At 46.5% G+C, this 18,329-nt stretch overlaps 7 protein-coding genes across 7 annotated transcripts; 3 read left to right on the forward strand and 4 right to left on the reverse strand.

Annotated features, from left to right (window-relative positions):
* Positions 1-147: 147 nt before the first annotated feature.
* Positions 148-2,923, reverse strand: I302_101994 (uncharacterized protein; the record flags this gene model as incomplete). Its single annotated transcript, XM_065869401.1, has 10 exons — positions 148-283; positions 433-506; positions 580-623; positions 700-833; positions 898-920; positions 1,017-2,140; positions 2,257-2,404; positions 2,537-2,600; positions 2,680-2,750; positions 2,891-2,923. 10 exons carry the CDS (start codon positions 2,921-2,923, stop codon positions 148-150), a joined length of 1,851 nt encoding a protein of 616 aa, XP_065725473.1.
* Positions 2,924-4,076: 1,153 nt separating this feature from the next.
* I302_101995 (uncharacterized protein) lies at positions 4,077-5,420 on the reverse strand (the record flags this gene model as incomplete). The annotated part of the gene is made up of 5 exons (XM_019187375.1): positions 4,077-4,331; positions 4,429-4,613; positions 4,725-4,782; positions 4,883-5,016; positions 5,123-5,420. The coding sequence occupies 5 exons, from the start codon at positions 5,418-5,420 to the stop codon at positions 4,077-4,079; spliced, it is 930 nt and encodes a 309-aa protein (XP_019050253.1).
* A 650-nt stretch (positions 5,421-6,070) lies between these two features.
* On the forward strand, positions 6,071-8,795 carry I302_101996 (uncharacterized protein; the record flags this gene model as incomplete). The annotated part of the gene is made up of 14 exons (XM_065869402.1): positions 6,071-6,504; positions 6,640-6,753; positions 6,828-6,854; positions 6,913-6,970; positions 7,038-7,094; positions 7,180-7,316; positions 7,386-7,639; positions 7,756-7,878; positions 7,980-8,083; positions 8,148-8,201; positions 8,288-8,388; positions 8,439-8,493; positions 8,560-8,685; positions 8,745-8,795. The coding sequence occupies 14 exons, from the start codon at positions 6,071-6,073 to the stop codon at positions 8,793-8,795; spliced, it is 1,695 nt and encodes a 564-aa protein (XP_065725474.1).
* A 343-nt stretch (positions 8,796-9,138) lies between these two features.
* I302_101997 (uncharacterized protein) lies at positions 9,139-10,350 on the reverse strand (the record flags this gene model as incomplete). The annotated part of the gene is made up of 5 exons (XM_019187377.1): positions 9,139-9,295; positions 9,399-9,644; positions 9,786-10,065; positions 10,125-10,157; positions 10,212-10,350. The coding sequence occupies 5 exons, from the start codon at positions 10,348-10,350 to the stop codon at positions 9,139-9,141; spliced, it is 855 nt and encodes a 284-aa protein (XP_019050255.1).
* A 445-nt stretch (positions 10,351-10,795) lies between these two features.
* On the forward strand, positions 10,796-12,850 carry I302_101998 (uncharacterized protein; the record flags this gene model as incomplete). The annotated part of the gene is made up of 3 exons (XM_019187378.1): positions 10,796-11,647; positions 11,732-12,243; positions 12,391-12,850. The coding sequence occupies 3 exons, from the start codon at positions 10,796-10,798 to the stop codon at positions 12,848-12,850; spliced, it is 1,824 nt and encodes a 607-aa protein (XP_019050256.1).
* A 395-nt stretch (positions 12,851-13,245) lies between these two features.
* On the forward strand, positions 13,246-14,379 carry I302_101999 (uncharacterized protein; the record flags this gene model as incomplete). Its single annotated transcript, XM_019187379.1, has 3 exons — positions 13,246-13,350; positions 13,684-13,860; positions 14,269-14,379. The coding sequence occupies 3 exons, from the start codon at positions 13,246-13,248 to the stop codon at positions 14,377-14,379; spliced, it is 393 nt and encodes a 130-aa protein (XP_019050257.1).
* A 177-nt stretch (positions 14,380-14,556) lies between these two features.
* On the reverse strand, positions 14,557-18,112 carry I302_102000 (uncharacterized protein; the record flags this gene model as incomplete). The annotated part of the gene is made up of 16 exons (XM_019187380.1): positions 14,557-14,946; positions 15,068-15,248; positions 15,321-15,520; positions 15,626-15,983; positions 16,040-16,228; positions 16,282-16,376; positions 16,440-16,647; positions 16,719-16,815; positions 16,882-17,005; positions 17,071-17,187; positions 17,261-17,380; positions 17,491-17,664; positions 17,730-17,807; positions 17,870-17,916; positions 17,992-18,002; positions 18,066-18,112. The coding sequence occupies 16 exons, from the start codon at positions 18,110-18,112 to the stop codon at positions 14,557-14,559; spliced, it is 2,436 nt and encodes an 811-aa protein (XP_019050258.1).
* Between the last annotated feature and the right edge of the window lie 217 nt (positions 18,113-18,329).

Genomic DNA, 18,329 nt, shown 5'->3' on the forward strand with positions numbered 1-18,329 from the left:
TCTATTCTAGTGGAGTTTCGATACAACATATTGTGACTTATCTGTATCTTGTTTGATCTTGCAACTTTCCTCCGTTCACCTACCAACTTAAATACCCCAGATGGGAAACATCACTTGTGAATATGTGACGTGTGATACCCATCTCAATTAATGATCCGCATGGATCCTGTGACCCGCCCCTGGTCTACTGGCGGTTTCCCTCTCTGGCAACATCAATAACGGCGCGCCTCTCTGCGCTCGCCATTTGTTGGATATGTTGATTACGCTGTCGTCTATCAATATGCTAATGGACGGATCAACGGACGGGATCAGTATACCTTCTTGATCCATAGGAGATGCCAATATAATACATGTCGAGCCCCCCGAAAGTACGATGAGACAAGATAAATAAGGGTGGGGAGTGGAGAGAGGAAAATCGTGGACACGACGTACCTGTAATTCTCGATGAACCGCTCAGAGATCTCATAATTATGATGATCCAATACGTCCTCGCCGTGAAGCTCGAACTGATACATACGGTACACCAAATCAGCGAGTACATCGTACCAACCTCAACCAACCCCCTAAAGATCGGCTCACCTCAGTCATCATAGTTCGGAAGACTTCTACCAGATCATATCTCCCTGTTTGCCATCGACAATATCAGTAATCATTTTCGAAGACTTACTAAACCAAGGCGGATAACACGAAAGTACTCACCCCTCAGCAGGATCATCCTGTCCCTGATTGAAGGGAATATGATCCCGTCTATAGCGTGTTCGTGAGGTATCGTGCGTTGTACGACGGTAGGTCGGAGCGAGGGGGGTAAGTGGTATTCATGATTCATTCTGAAGCTGTCAAACGATCCAAAGTCGCGATCAGTGGTTGTTCGCATCTGACGGAACGGAGAATACTTACTTATTCAAATGATAGGTTATCAACTTTATGATTGAAGAAAACAGACTGTTAGCATTTCATATCCACCGATGCACTCGTTCCTCCGGACGGGAGAGGGGGGAACACCCAATCCAACCCACCTGCATAGTCTCCATCTTCCTATCGGCCGGATCGCCCTCCTCAATCATCCTCATCAACTGATCCTGCTGTCTCCTCCTCTCTGCAAGCTCAGCAGCAGTCACGCCCGGTCCTTCCAGGGGGTTCTCCTGGTTGGTGATAGCCCCAACGGCCTCCTTGAGCGTCTGTACCCTTCCAGCAGAAGTGGTATTTGCCAGATCGGTGCTCATAAGTGATGGGTGTCCTCTCGCATAATTCCCCTGAGAACCTATACCGGATAATATCGGTCTTGGACCCGCAAGAGAGCTGATGGGGTTTTCTGCACTTCGTCCGACCATCTCGGAGGGGGAGGGGTTGGAGATACTTCCGCCCACGCTGCTGGAGTTGGGTAATGTTAAGCCGAATCCACCGTCAATTGTCGAAGGCGATGTATCCGTCCCGGAACCAAAACCGAAATTGTACCCTGTCCCGTGTCCACTTAATGGACCAGAAGAAGGACCGGACGAGGACGAAGAAGTTCCAAGGAGGACATTGGATTCTTCCTTTGGTGATCCCCCACCACCCAGACCAGCAGGCATGATATTATGCGCGTACCCGTGCTGACGCCCGTCAGCGAACGGTACGTTCCCACTTCCGCCGGATATGGATCTCTCGATATCTTCATTTTGGGGTATCTGTCGAGGTTGGGTCTGAGGTCTACCAAAGACAGTCGAGTCGTTCTCGTTCCCCGCCAGAAGAGTATCGAGATCAGGAAAAAGATAATGATAATTCTCATCTTCAGGCTGGTTGAACGTGTAAAACGCTGCTGGTAGGGCAGGTTCGCTCGTTCCGATACTATGTAGAGGTGTGGTCGTACCACTTCCACTCGTTTTCGTTGTTGCCCCAACGGTCACTCCCGTTCGAACCTCGCTTGTCGCTCGTCCCTTCCCCTTGTCCGTGGTAGGGTTCTCTTCATCCCTTTTGCGCTTCATCGTACTTGCCCTTCTACGAGTTTCGCCATATTTGAGTCCTGGATGAGCAGCCAACTGTTCCTTGGATGCTTTGAGATTTACGAACGCCTCATACGCTGTGTCGGTATCGGATCGGTTGAGGATGGCGTCGAGACCGTCAGCCGAGAGACCAAGTCGAGGTAGACATGATCCGAGGCCTAGGAGGGAGAGATCTCTAGGTATCAGCTGAACAATCCACTGTGTTGATGGTCACCACGGAATGACGAGATGATTGAGTATATATTAATGGGGATGGATAAGACTCTCTACTCACCCTCTCCTATAAATCCAGCCATATTCTTGACCATACCTCTCAGATCCTTATTCTCTTTCAACAGGTTTCTGACCAGTAAAGTCATAAGTTCTATTCTCTCTTCTTTATCACCCGACAAAACTTCCACTCTAGCTTCCAGGTCTCGTATCTACATCACATGCAGCGTTAGAGCCGAATTCTGTCTGTGCTTGAGGATGGGGTATAAGACTCACATATTGCTAATGGCCAAGATGCCATATGTTAACACTCGCTCAACGTGATTAAAGTAGGATGGACTCACCTGCTTACGGAGTCTGAACTCCCGCTGCGCTATCCGATTCTGCGCCTTTCTCACTTGACTTGAGCTGGTTGTGTCAAAGAGTATGATCAGTCCGTGAGTTCTCTGATGTCAAGGGTAGTAAAGAGTAAGTATCAACAACTCACGAAGACCCTTTACCCCCTTCAACGATCTCATGGTCCTCATGACCGTCATCTTCACCTCCGCTATCTTCCAGCTATGTGAGTTGTCGGGCCATCAGGAATGACGGAAAGGGGAAGGGCAGAGGGGGGATGAGATGCGTCTCGTCAGCTTGGTACTGGTACGCGCTGAGAGAGTGTTTATACACGTCAAGAGAAAAGCTTGCACTCAACTCACCTCGAAGTCTTCTCTCTCTTTACTGGTGGGCATCGTTCTTCAACTATAATATCAGAACGCTCCCAATGTCAAAGACTATCCCTGTCCAGCTGCAGCTCAACTGATCTGATCTGATAGAGACGCTAGTGGTTTGATCTTTGATATGTATCTGTTGACGAGTAGTAGTCTTTCGTTGTGTTGTTTGGATGACCAGTAGATGTTATCTGATGATGTACGAGTGCGATCTTGCGATCTTTCCCTTTGAGATGATATCTGTTGTGTATGTATGATATGGGTTGTAAAGTTGACGCTATGTTGATTCTGATTCTGATTCTGATTCTGATTCTGATTCTGATTCTGATTCAATCTTCAAGTTCTATCTTTAGTTTATCTCTTGCAATGACGGATGATGAATGATGAATGATGAATGATGAATGATGAATGACGAATGACGAATGTGATTAATTAAAACTATAAATCAACTGAATACACTGAATGGGTTTGTTGGAATCTTTGTTAAGTTGATGGGTTGATGGGTTGATGGGTTGATGGGTTGATGGGATTGGGTGTTTATTTGATACGGTATCAAATGACATAAGATTGAGAATGAGATTGAAATATTGAAATATCTGAGCCATTTATAATTTTCTTTCTGCTGTTTGTTTTTTGGCATCTCCGAAATGGGGAGTGGCGGCTACTTGTTACCACCAAACCAAACCAAACCAAACCAAGACCAATAGAGAGATCTCTTTACTCGGCTGGTCAATATTCATTTTCATTACTCGTGATCCGTCCAATCAAAATTATCGTCTCCATCATACTGTATTTGGTACTGTAGTAGACTGTTTAACCTACTTGTACAAGGCGTGTTCCATATGGAAATACAAGACAAGTACGTACTCACTCCTACTAACTTTATTACCATGTACGTACTATGTATTCGCACACCCACGAGCCGATGAAGAGGATGTTCGATTAGTCATCAAATAGTGGCGAACTGGCAAATATCAATACTGTACGAGTGAAGGAATTTTGGATTTAATAGTACGATAAAGGCACCTGATCAGAATGTTCCATGATGGTACTGGTAGTGTTAAATCCCATTACGAATCAACACATGTCCTATCCCATCACTCGTCATCATCTGGAAGGAATCTCAATCAGATCAAATCACATGACTCGAAGCAATGATATACAACCTATCCCATCACCTATCACCATCCCCAGCCCTCCTCTTGAACCTCTCCATCTCGTTCCGAGTAGGTAAAGCCACAGTCCTAGGACACGGTACGGCTCCACCCTCGTTTATGGTTTGTTTGGATGTCCATCCAAGCAATCTCGACATTAACCATTCTGCTACGCCTTCTCCGGGTAGGGGTCTGATAGTTTCAACTTCATGTGAAGTTATCAAGCCGGAGTAAGGGGAGAAAGTGTATAGAGAAGATGTATGCCATTTTGCTTCCTACATAACATACCGTCATATCAGCCACCGTTCTTCACATCGCCATGATACTGCAATATGGTTTATATTTAGTGTAGAAAGAGGGAATTAGGCCCACCTTATGAGGAGGTAATCTCAAAGTACCATACACAGCCACCTGCACTCTGATCTGTTTCTGACGATGCGAAGGTACGGGTTTCTGAGATAGTAGTAAAGCGGATTTGGGATCTGATTTAGCCAGGTCGGAAGGTGAGGGCGAGAATGACATTCGTTCGAGATCGGATCGGAGGTCTGTGTGAAGTGCTGAATGACAGGATATATATGTCAGCTTGAGGATCTTTGACAAGTCATTTATGAGAGAGGTAGAGGGAGATGTATAAAACGGCGATACCGCTTGTAAAGTCGATGACTCACCGTGCATCCCACTTCTGGTTAGAGTAAAAGCCATAGAATAACCAGATAAAGAAGATATCTGTAGTCGAAATTAGCTGATGCACCCACTGGCGATGGAATGAAAAGCTGCTTTGTGCGACATAAATGCGCTTAGGCGAAGATCAAGAGGATCCACCCACCTTAAGAGGTAATGGCGCAGGTAATTTCAGTACCATATGTTTACTAAATACATTCTGCGGGAACATCTTCGAAGAGTTCATATCTGGATCAAAGAATTGTGGGAGCGTCTCTTGGAGATGTAACATTGCTCGAGCTAATCACATACACACATCAGTACGAATCTATCAATCTTACACACCCGTCCGACAAGTATTGATTGATGTTGTAATGTACCGAAGAAGGGAGGAGGATGGACTTACCAACTCTCATATCCCACTCTCTATCATCAACTTCCTCCTCCTCATTCGGTTCCTTCCCCTTCCCCTTCCCATACTCTGGTAATTGCGCTTGATGTTTGCCTCCACCGAGTCCCAGGTGGGGTAAGAAGAAGGGTACGGAGGAAGGTGATTTCGAGGGTAGTAGCGACAGACTTCGGAATGCGATTGGGAATGTACGAGCTAGAGCAGGAGCTCGTATAGGTCTTGCATGGGGAGGTGAGATTCGGGAGGAGGACGCTCGGCAGGCTCGAGGAATTGAGGGGAGGACGGAGATGGACATTGCGATGAAAGTCTAGGTATTACCCGCTGTCGTGAATCGTCTTTCCGAGATGGTCGATCGTAGGATGGAGTCCGGTGTGTAGCTGCTCCTCGGCTGGGTCTGATACAACTGATTTGGTTAGATGATGATACAACTTATGATGACTTGATATGTGTATATGTGAATGACTGTTGAACCCAGTTAAAAGTTGAAACGTTCAACCTGTGATTTGCTTTTTAGCTTGCCGTAATGACCCGTCCTCACATCTGCATATCGGCTAAAAGGAAAACTAAGTAAGCAACCGTGGGAAAATGGCCTTCTTCCTTATTTCAACCTTCCATATGTTCAGCTTTATCGGTCTTCACCGATCACCTGGGTGTACGATGGTACCTTTCAAAGGTCAATAACCGCGGCCGATCTATTCGGGGTTGATATAAATAGAGTAACTTGACATTGAAGCAATCGAGATTACCTATCTATTCCATGTTGAGTTGAAAGCAAGTCCAAGATATCGAGTCAAGTGCTTCAGTCACTTCAGTCATCATGCTCTGTATATAGTATATAGTGTATCAGCTGTACTCTGCACAACTTGTGTATCACCCACTCCTCCCTGATCCTGGATTGATGGTCAGACGACCGAGACGGCAGATCTACCAACGATAAGCAATACGATGAAAGATGGACCGGACCTCGAGTTGGGTCGGGTGGTTCAGAGCAAAGATCGAACTGGAGGAACAGAAGGGGATGATCACCTAGATGGTCAAACCTCAGAATATCCTGTCCAGCCAGAAAGACCCCTCGACGACCTCACAGCCCAACCTCCATCCAAAAACACAAGAACCAATGACCTAGGTCCAACACCAACCTCACTATCAACCCTCGAAGCACGCAGGATCACCGCGTTATATCCCACCTCACCGCATAACCCCCGGAACTGGACCACCAAGAGAAAATGGATCATCACTGTTACATTGGCTTTGACGGGTTTTATATCTACTATGGGAAGTTCGATTGGTATACCGGGGATGCACGCTGTGAGGGATGAGTTTGGGGTGGGGTTCAGAGTGGGGGTGTTGATTCCCGGGGCGTATGTTCTGGGATTGGGGTGAGTAGCATTTTGTCTACTTTTACGTACGATCTGTCAGTCGTGTGATGGGTGACGACCGAATCATATTGATATCACAAGTCCAGAAGAAGGAGGGACGGGACGCTTATTATAATATGGTCGTTCGTCTTTCAGCACCGGCCCTTTCGTCTTTGCCCCAATCTCAGAATTGTATGGCCGACAAATCGCGTACATCTCTTCTCAGGTCACCTATTGTATCTTCTTTCTGGGAACTGGATTTTCGAACGAGTGAGCATCCTCTGCCTGATCTTTCACACCAAAGTTGGGTATGTATTAATACCGTTCCTTCCTCTCTTGCTCAGCATGGCGACATTGATCGTGCTGCGATTGTAAGTGGCTTGTACTTCCTACATCAATCGACAGCGAGCTGATCAAGCATACTCACAGCTTTTGCGGTGTATTCGCGTCTGTTCCTCCGTCGTTGGGCGTGGCAACCTGCGCAGATGTACGTGTGCATCTGCACTACTCGTTCATCTCCTACATATCCACTGATAGATCGGGGTTTCCATCAGATATTCGAGCCTTCCGAACGAGGTAAACCAATCTCGATATACGCTCTGGGCCCATTGGTATGTCCAAGTCCATCTATCTATGTCAAATTTGATCTTTCATAGATGATTACTGATCTTGGTGATGTGATTGATGGTTTAATAGGCCGGACCTATCCTAGGGAACATGTTGGGATACTGGTTGTTGTTCTTCGGTTGGAGATGGGCTTATTACTTTATGACCATCCTGTCTACACTCAATACGATCTTGCTGATAGCGGTGATGAGAGAGACTTATGCTCCGTGAGTTTCGTTTCGCTTTGACCCACTCCAACACTATAGTCGAGCTGATAAACCGATTCGAAACCATAGGGTCATCCAGAAAATCCTAGTGTACGAATCAATGCACACTTCCTCTTCGGATCCACACCCATCGAAACTCAGTGAAGCTCCACGATCACGCTCTGGCATTTCTAAGTTGTTACCCGACCTATCGTGGATGCCAGCTATGGTATCCAAATCAGAGATGTTATCGGTCTATGGCAAAGCTTTCTCAAGGCCTCCTCGATTACTATTCACCAATCCCGTGGCATTTGCTTTTTCGATGTATTACGCCTACCTCTACGGTGAGTGAAACGGCTCGATACGTATATCGTATAAGCTTCCTCAGCTCAGTGATTCAGCCAAACTGGTCGTACCACATACTCCAAGCTAAAGCTAATGAATGCTTGCCTGAATATAGGTCTCATCTATCTGTTCCTTACGACTATACCACTCTTATTTGGTAGTCCGCCTTTCTCGGATGAGGGGCTATTCACCTATGGCTGGCCTCAGGGGACATTACCGCTTTCCTACCTTGGACTGGGTTAGTTCATACCTCTATACTATGAGTACCGGAGTCTGGATAGCGAGTATTGTCCGGGACAATACTAGGGAGGATACAAGCTGACTTACTCATGACCATAGGACTCGGATTCTGCTCCGCCGCGATCGTAGCTGCGAATAATCAAGATAGGATATATAAGTCCCTCTCGAGGAGGAATGGGGATAAAGGGCAGCCTGAGTATAGGGTGTGTTTGATCTTCCAACTACCATCAGTGATGCAATATGTTACTGACATATATACGCATGTAGCTTGTCCTCACTCAGACGGGGATGATCATCATGCCGATTGGGCTGTTCATATATGTGAGTAACAAATATCCATCCGAAACTCTCCCGCTCTCAGAGATATCATTGGGACTGATCTGTCTCGGTGTGATGACTTGCAATAGGGCTGGACAGCAGACTCGCATACACATTGGATAGCACCCATAATAGGTCAATATATAATAGGAATAGGGTTGATCCTCCCTTTCAATACTATCCAGAACTTGTACGTCTCTCCCCATTGATAACGACGAGTCAGCTAATACTTCCACTCAGCTTGGTCGACGCATTCCACCCATACTCCGCCGCAGCCATCGCAGGAGCCACGCTGGTAAGTGACTCCCATCATAAGGGTAGTAATATATACTGTATTGAATTTGTTATCGTACCCACTTAGGCAAGATCAATCGTCGCCTGCATCTTACCGCTATTCGCAACAGAGATGTTCGTAAAGCTAGATTGGGGTTGGGGGAATACCCTGTTAGCTTGCGTGGCGATTTTGGGGGTGCCTTGTCCTCTTGTTGTGAGTTCTACATTTGTATCTGAATAGGGCAGGATCTGATGCCATGCTGTGTATGTTAGATGTTTTTATGCGGGAAGAGGTTGAGGGAAAGATATGCTTTTCAGGGATAGGGATGATACTCGGAATAGAAGGATAGACGGTTGATGTAAGATGTGGACAAGGATATGTCGTTATGATTACATGGTATAGCTGTATCAATTAGGCAGACAATCAATAATACAATGTATGCATCATCTAGCATCCGAAGAGTATAACCATAACCACATCATACAATGATTGCTCTTGACCTTATTTCTTTCCCCACTGTTGCTGTCCGACTTCCGTAGATGATCGTTGAGATACAATTGACCCATTGAATTACTATACTATACTTCACTGAAAACACTATCCTCAAGTCAAGCCACACGCGTCTCATTTTCCCCAATCATTTTACTCTACAAGGAAGTGCATCTCCTAAGCCTGATCAACAGGATTCCACGTGCACGCCCCCTTAGCTCCCTCGTCCAACCCATCAAGAGCGTTCATATCTTCCGAGGATAGCTCGAAATCATATACATCAGCGTTCGACCTGATCCGAGAGGGAGTGACGGATTTGGGTAAAGGGATGTACCTGTCTCACCCACCCATCATCAGCCTTGCCCTTGCTCCTCGACCTCAACATTCTCATATGGAAGAGATGAACTCAGATGAGATGAGAGAGAAGAATTACCCACCCCTTCTGTAAGCTCCACCTTATGAGAATCTGCGCCACCTCCTTCTCATATTTTTTCGCCAGTCCTACCAAGACGGGATTCTCATATCGGTTCTTATCTGCTCTGATTAGGGGAGAATACGCTTGAACGGCTATTCCGTTCTCTTCGCAGTATTTGACAATCTCACGCTGTTGGCAGAAAGGGTGAAGTTCGATTTGGTTGATTGATGGTTTTGGGGATGGTAGGGCTTTGAGGTGAGGTACGCCGCTGATTCATGTGGATGATAAGATCTATCATCAGCTTTCCCCCCCTTGCTTCACGAATCGTAATGGCCAAACATCTATGGTTAGGTATAGCGGATCTCGATTGGTTGGAATGGACAAGACAGTAAGGCCCGAATCAACTCACAAATTACTAACCCCTATATCCCTTATCCAACCCTCCTTCTGCGCCTTCACCAAAGCCTCCCAATTATTTTTCCTCCCCTCCTCACCACCGAACGGAGCATGTATCAACATCAAATCGATATATGGCTGATCGCTCCCTGTCCTGTCGATCTTCTTGAGCGAGTTCTTGATGATCTCGTATACTGATGACGAGGGGTGAACATTGTGGGAGGGCATATACTTGGTAGTTAGGAAGATGGATGTTCTGGGAATATCCGTTTGGAGAACTGCTCTTCCTACGACTGTGTGCAGAATTAACCTCAGCTGTGCGGTCCAAGGTGAGAGTGGGGGGGTAGCTTACTATCTTCGTTGTGATACGCTTGAGCACTATCGACTAGAACACCTTGTTAGCTAATCTGTCAATAAATGGGGAATAGTAGCTACTTACCATGCCTGTACCCTGCTTTGATAGCTTCTTTCACACCATCCTCGCATTCCTTTGACCTGGCTTGGTAGACACCGTACCCCAACTGAGGGATTGAGTGCCCACTTGCTAGCTTGATACTTGATTCGAGTGACAGTGACATCTTCATAAGTGCTGTGTTGTAGCTCGGTTGCTGATCGTGGATATTGGAAGAAGAGGAGATATACCGTTGTTTGACGAGATTGATGCCCTATATATAGCCTTTCCGAAGTGGCTCGGCGATGGGTCTATTGTTGTAAATGGCTCTTACCTCGGTGAGTCTATCTTTGGCTCAATCACTTACTCATCGTCATCGTCATCTCATATCTTATCGAACAGAGTGAAGATGAAAAGTGGAGGTGAACACCCCTCCTTTGAATCAGGAATATGGGATAAAATACCATAAATACACCTGCCAAATAATGTTTGATCCCGTCGCTCGTTCCTGTTGCCACCTGCAGTTGCATGTCCTCGAGGTTGAAAGTACAAGCACAAGCAAGGTGAATAAATCACCACTTCACACCACATTCTCTTCTTCTTCACTCACCCCCAAAAGCACTCCCACCACCATGGCCGGCCGACGACCTGCTGATGGCTCCGCACTGGGTCAACCTGACCCAAAGCGGGCGAAACTCGATTCACCTGCTGCTTCCGCTCCAGGAGGACCGTTGGACATGGCTGCCATCCGAGCTCAAATAGCAGCTAGGAAAGCTCAAATCGAAACTGCCAATGCCGCCTCTCGATCCACTCCGCCAGTCGGGACCGGATCCGGGTCAGCTTCACCCTCACCTGCTCCTGCACCTGGACCAGCTGCCCTCCCTCCCAAACCAGCTATGAACGCCTCCATCGCCGACAAGCTCGCAGCTGCCAAAGCTCGAATTGAAGCCCTCAACGCTAGAGCTGCGAATCCCTATCTCTCGGGATCTGGAACAATGCCTAAACCATCTACATCCGATCAACCATCTTCGTCAGCCAGTACCGGTCAACCTGGTGTTAGCTCTATAGCCTTACATCCTCTTCTTATGGGTCAGTCTCAGCAACAACAGCAGGAAGTAGAGAAGAACGAGAAGAAAGCTATGCGAGATAGATATAAGACTATGGCACCTAAATTTACGTCTGTCAGAGCCAACGCAGCCGCCATCTCTTCAACACCTGGATCACCTGCACCCGCTGCTCCGGTATTGAACCCCTATGCCACTACTCCGACACCTAGTGGTTCTGGAACATCTATCCCTGAAGAGGAACGAGCACCGATGAGACGAAGTAAGAAATTGCAGTTCTCTCGAGCGGGTAAATATGTTGCGCAGGGTGAAGCATTGAGAAATGAGCAGAAGATGGAAGAGCTCAGACAGAGGATTGCAGAAGCTAGTAGGAGAGCAGGGTTGGATAGCGAGTTTGATACGTTGGAGAGGAGTTTGAAGGTGAGTATATCCTCTTTACCCTTATCGATCCCTGATCTTGTCTATCTCATCTCGACAAGCGTTGATATCCTGTTTTTGTTGCAGAGACAACCTCCTCCGGAAGTAGAATGGTGGGATAAAGCGATCCTCCCCGAAGGGAAGGGGTATGAAGATCTCGAGTCCGCCGTGGAATTCATGACTACCCATCAAGATTCACTTATCACCCATCTGATCCAACATCCCATTCCTATCGCCGCACCGAGCGATAAGAAGCAGCCTGAGAGGGGATTAATGTTGACCAAGAAGGAACAGAAGAAAATGAGGAGACAGAGGAGACAGGCTGAATTGGAGGATAAGAGAGATAGGATCAAGATGGGCTTGTTACCCCCCGACCCACCCAAGGTACGATTAGCAAACTTGATGAAAGTTTTGACGTCGGATGCGGTGCAAGATCCCACCAAGGTAGAGGCGAAGGTTAGGAAGGAGGTGGCGCAGAGAGCGCATAATCATGAGAAAGATAATTTGGAGAGGAAGTTGACTCCTGAACAGAGGAAGGAGAAGGAATATAATCAGTTGGTAGCTAGGGAGAGGAAGGGTATCCATGGGGCAGTATTCAAGTGAGTGAACTTCTCTTCGCAGACGAAAATTTTTCCTGTGATTACCTCAGTTCAAACAATATGGTCACACCATTTTCTTCTTGTGGTATTGTGACAGACTATGATCAAATGAGCTTCAAAGCTGACTTTGTCTTCTTCCTCATTTAGGATCAAATACCTCACAAACGGTCGACACAGATTCAAGATCCGCGAAACTGCCAAATCCGACTTGTTATCCGGAGTATGCATATTCAATCCCAAATTCGCGTTGGTGCTTGTGGAAGGGGTCGATAAATCCATCAAACATTATAAGAAACTATTATTGAATCGAATAGATTGGACGGAAGAGGCTAGACCATTGAATGATAATGAGCATGAGAACGAGGACGATGAAGAGGAACGTCCGAAAGGTAATGGTAATGGTAATGGAGAAGCGGATGGATCACCAGAAAGTTTGGAAGATAATAAATGTGAATTGATCTGGGAGGGAGAGGTACCTGAACGAACGTTTAGGCTTTTCAGAGCTAGACATGCCGAGACGGATACGAAGGCTAAGGAGTGGTTGACGCCTAAATGGGAGGGGATGTGGGATTTGGCGAAGAGGTGGGTGTGGGAGGGAGAAGAGTAGGAGTAAGGGTGAGATGGGGTAGGGTATGTATCTACTGCGCTTGATGAGGAGCAGTGGTTGTCTCTTAGATGATTATCCATGCTTTATTGTATAATCATGCATCCGTCGTATCATGTTCAGTTGTCCGGTTGTGATGAAGCAGTACGCAGTGCCACTTGAACAATGGAGTAATCACCTGTAACCCTATTCGTTGAACCAGGTAGAGGTGAAATTTGATCCCGCTCGTTGACATCTCATCCTCACTTGGACCTCTCCAGCTCCAGAGAAGTGAAATTCAAACTCTCAATTGACTAGACCATCCGCTCATACATCTATACATATAGTTCCGAGTCTCGCTCTTGTACCAACACTACCACCACTCAGCTTTATTTGTACCCGTTGAACAAACAACCAAAATGACGATGATCCCTTCTAGAATGGCCAAGCTGACGACCACCGTTGGATCGTGGGAGGAAGCTAGGAAGGCTTCCATCGTGGCTTACAGGGCTTGGTACCGATCTGTGAGTGTTTGTGTCTTGCTGAACTTTTGGACTAGGGTAAGCGGGGTGGTAGGAATACGGAAGGAGGAGAGTTGGGAGGAGGGGGGAGAGACAAAACGGGCATGAAACATAGATGGAGTGCATGAATATGGGTGGAGGCGAAGACGAAGGGATGGCAGTGTATCGTACAATGAAGAAGCACTTCCCAAGGGAAAACGATCGTCTTGTATAGAAACAGAAAACGAGATAGTATGGAGTGTGAAGGATTGGGATGGGAAATGTAGACCGACCAGTCCTCTCAAAGAGTCATTCTCAATCAGCTGGCTGACCTCCTCCCCATGATTGACCACCCAGGCCCCAGACATCGTCCAACTCTACGCCCTCAACGTCTCCCCCTCCCTTGTCCGACTCAAGTTCAGACAAGATTTCGAGAGGAATAGGGATACGATAACTGATCTATCAGTGATGAACATCATGTTGCTCAAGAATCAACAGGAGTATCAGGAGACTATGAATGCTTGGAAACAAGAGGTGAGTGGGGTGTTTTGCGTGATATGGAGAGGAGGGTGGGGAGAGGAGAAGAGGAGATGGGTCAGATGGGGAGAGGAAGCGGAGGGAGTTGATGGAGGGAATGGGAGGGTACGGAGAGAGAACGAAGGGTGAGCGATAGGGCGGGCATACGGGGACGTGAGAGGAGAAACGTTAGAGAGACTGCAACAGTGAACGCTTGGCCATGAGCAAAAAAGGAGGAGGCATGGCCACAGGAAAGTGAAGTTGAGCAACATGAATCTCGAAACTACGGACCACTCGAAATCAACTTGCTTGGCCATACGATCACATCACCTCCTTCTATTTCTATGTGATATTTTCACTGCATCGTTCCTCTGTTTGACCCATCAGGTCTACATCATATTGCTAATACTCCTATCACCCACCCAGCCCCACGTCATGCAATGGTTCAAGCGATTCGACGACCCAGCCCCACCCAAGACTTTCCTCGAGAAATTCTACGCAAGTAGGGATGATCCCGCTCAAGTCTCTTCGTTCTAGGTGGATATGTATCGTTCGAGGGAACTGGGTAGATACATAGATTGGTATGCATATATCATGGCATGGCGATTCCCCTCTTTTCGTTATACAACATATACATCAAACTTCACTCTATACTACAATGTTCAACAATCGATGCTCTCTCTCCGTCCTCTTACTTAGGTCATCGCCAGAACCCTACAAATCATCAGGGATGTCCAACCTCGCCAACTCATCATCATCCATCTCTCCCTCATAATCATCCATCACATAATCCACATCCACATCTCCCTCTCCCTCTCCATTCCCATTGATCGTACCATTCCTATAATTTTTCCCCGTGGAAGCTTTCAGCTCCTCCTCAGCCTTCTCAGCATCCTCTTTATCCTGCAGTTGTCTTCTCTCAATATCTTCCAATGTCCAAAGACTGATTCCAGTCTGAGTGTGATCGAACGGCTGTGAAATCTGCCTTATGAATTTCTTAGCTAGGGATATAGCCACGTCGGTGGAAAGGTTCGAATGTGCTTCGGTGATGTAGGCGTTTATCCATTTGGGCAATTTCGCGCGTTTGTCTGTTCTTGCGAATCGCTATGCAGTATTAGGTATTGAAAGTCAGCACCTACCAATATATACAGTTGACCATTTGTCTCAGACGGTGTAAATGATGGGGGAAAAAGGGTGGATCATTTGAAAGAAGAGATCAACCTACCTTATCCGCAAACACCATCAAACCCCAATCGGTCTTACCTCTCAAGACTCTCCCCACACACTGAGCAGCATGCCTCATAGCGTCGAAAGTGAGATAATCATTCTCTCTAATCCTGTGATTATCTCTCAAGAACTCTAATCGAGCTTTGAGTATACGAGACTCGGTATACTGGTATGGTATACTATACCATCCATGAATGGAAGCCAATCAACTTCAGCCTATCAGGAGGACGATTGGAACGAAGCTGACTCACCCAAACATGATCACCGCCCTTCCGTAATTGTGATCAAAATCGATCCCTTCCGATACTTTTCCTCGAGCTACCGAAAGCATGACAGCACCTCTACCATTATTACACGCTTCTCTGTAATTCCTCAATGCGATGGACGTCTCCATTGCGTCGGGAGTTTCGACGAAAAGTAATTTATGTTTCCATACTTCGCTCAAGATACCCTATGAGTAGCATTGACGATATAAGTATACAGCCGTTTCTTATCTTCGCAAGTGACAATGCCGTGAACTTCTGCTAAACCTGGAGATGTGACCATACCAACTCACCATATCATACCAAGCCGAGACTATACTCTCCATATACAGATAACTCGGGAAGAACGCCACCACCCCATCCGGAACAGTCTTAGCCATATCAATGAGGATACTACCGAAATTCCTGACCACAGCAGGATCGTTACGAACTTCGAATCTTGATGATATAGGCACCTGGTCCGATCCTCGAGTTATAACCATAGGCAAGAATGCATTCCTTGTCAATGTCATAGGATAAGACTGTTCAGTAACCGGTCGGAACTGAAGGATTTTGGGGTACATGTCGAGAGGTGAGATGGTTCCTGAGGTGATTACTACGGAAGAGAATCGTTCGAACACTGGTGCGATTGCCAAAGAGGGATCGAGACATCTGAGGACACATGTATCAGTTGAGGATCTTTGAACGAAGCTCTCTCGCCAACTCACGTGAAGTGGAATATCGGATTCGGCACCGTAGCATGTTCCGTCTCATATGGTTCCAGGATGAGTAAGAAACCCTTCTCATACGTTGCCACCAATGTACCAAACGATGCTACCTTCTGTAACGAATAATGTTCGTCGATATTCGTAAGCTCCAGCGTCCGCACCAAAGATGTTAGACGTTCTGCAGCAAATCTGTGCAGAAATGTCAGCTTTACTGCGCGATCAGGGCAAGAAATATAGCTCACTTCAATGGCCTTTTCTCTATATAAGTAATCTCCTTCAGATGCGCCAGGAAACTCTGCGGTGTCTCAGCAACGACGTGTAGCACTCTCATTCTCGTCTACATTCCATTATCACAGTCAGCTACGGCGTTCAAACCAAACCAAGGTATCGAACAGCTCACCTTCAAATACTCTATGAACCTCTTCAAGAACGCAATGAAATGTTCCGCCTTCCTTATATTCCCAGGAACAGCTTCGTCCAGCATATCCTTCGAGAGTACCGGACTGACCATCATATCTTCATCTTCACGCGCTTCGTTGGCTTCTTGCAATCCCTCTACTAATTTCTTGTATTCATCTTCCAGCTTCTGAGAGTCAGTTTCTTTGATCCTGTAATGACCGGTAACACCTCAGCTAAAATCCTCTATAGGAAGAATCACAAGTGTGAAGCTGATATTCACTCGGCAATCTTATCACTTATCTTGTTCACACTCCTAGCTGCAGAATCTAACATCGGTCTAGTCAAGTCAATCGATAACGATTCGATACAGACGTTATCTATTCCAGTAAAATGATCAGCTGGCTACACTCAGACTATTGAAGGAGCATGTGGTAGCTGCTAACCTATATTGTGCGCCTCATCAAATACCACTATACTTTCTTTACTCATTTCCGCTGATACCTGTTCCGCGACCTTTGGATCTAATAGATAATGGAACGAGTAAATCACCACATCGAGGAAGGGTAACTACACCGCTGAGTCAGTAATCTAGGTCGGGGTCATCTGGGAACGAGGGGAGTTTTGAGACTTACCATTCGACGTATAGTGAAATAAGGACAGACTCCCTTCTCTTTCCCATATTTCTTGACGTCGTCGATGGTATAGATACCGGGTGGAATAAGGTTACCAGCTTCGTAATTGTTCAATTCCTACATCCGCATCGGACCAATCAGCTGAGTTACTGGCTCCCATGGCAGCTAATAAGAAGAGGACTAAACTCACCTCGTGATAGCTGCACAACGGCACACTACCAGGATTGGCCCTACCCTTCTCACACGCAAACGCAGATGTCAAATCACGACATCGCGAATCGACAATCTTCCCCTTCTTCTCTTTGCTTACCTAGCCATGTATCAAGGTCAATATAGAACTCATAGGTAAACTTGTTCAACAGGACGAGCGATGGAGCGACACCGCAATAGGGATACGGCATAGGATGAAGTGAAACTCACTTCAGGATGCAAACACAGATTCCTCCTACTAGTCAACCCCAATCCCCTAAATTCACCATCATTCGCACCCATCTCCGCACGATACTCCATCAACCTCTTCAATTCCGCCAGGGCTTTTTCAATCTCCGGCACAGTACGCGAACAATATATCAACTTTCTTTTTGTAGGGTAAAACTATGTTCACCAGCGTGTTGCGTGTCAGAATAAACTTGGTATGGGAAGTAGGAGGTGGAGCTCACCTGCATATATGATACGATCAACGATAAGAGGGAGACGGTCTTTCCTGTACCTGAAGGCATTTCCAGAACACAGTGGCCCTATCCACCATAACAGAGGATCAGCTTATCTCACTTTCGAAGGAGATTGGTAGCTGACTTACACCAGCGTCGAGGGTAGTTTTCAGATCAGCCATATAAGAGTATTGTTCTGCGAGTCGGAAGCGGTGGATCAGCTATCCATGTCACAAGAGATTGATGCGAACACAGCAGCATGATATCGTACCTGGATACAGCCTGCACAGTAACAGCTCCATTAGTTCATCCAGCTATTTCAGTACTGGGGAGAGGCCCACTCACCGATCATAAGGGAACAAGACGGGCAAATCGCCCAACATAAATTTCATCTTGTGTGGACTGTTCCTGCTCGATCGTGTATGTCCCGCTAGGAAGTGAGTGGGTGATACCGCCCTAAAGGTCGATACGTCTAGATATTCTCACTGGGTCTAGCCCCACTGAGCTACGCTTTGGTATGACAGATGAGTAAGTGCAGATCAAGCAAAATTGAACAGTAAGAAGAAACAGCCAAATAGTAATAATGGTCACAATGTCGTTGGTTTCGTC

The sequence above is a fragment of the Kwoniella bestiolae genome, chromosome 1, assembly GCF_000512585.2.
Source record: "Kwoniella bestiolae CBS 10118 chromosome 1, complete sequence".
NCBI lineage: Eukaryota > Fungi > Basidiomycota > Tremellomycetes > Tremellales > Cryptococcaceae > Kwoniella > Kwoniella bestiolae.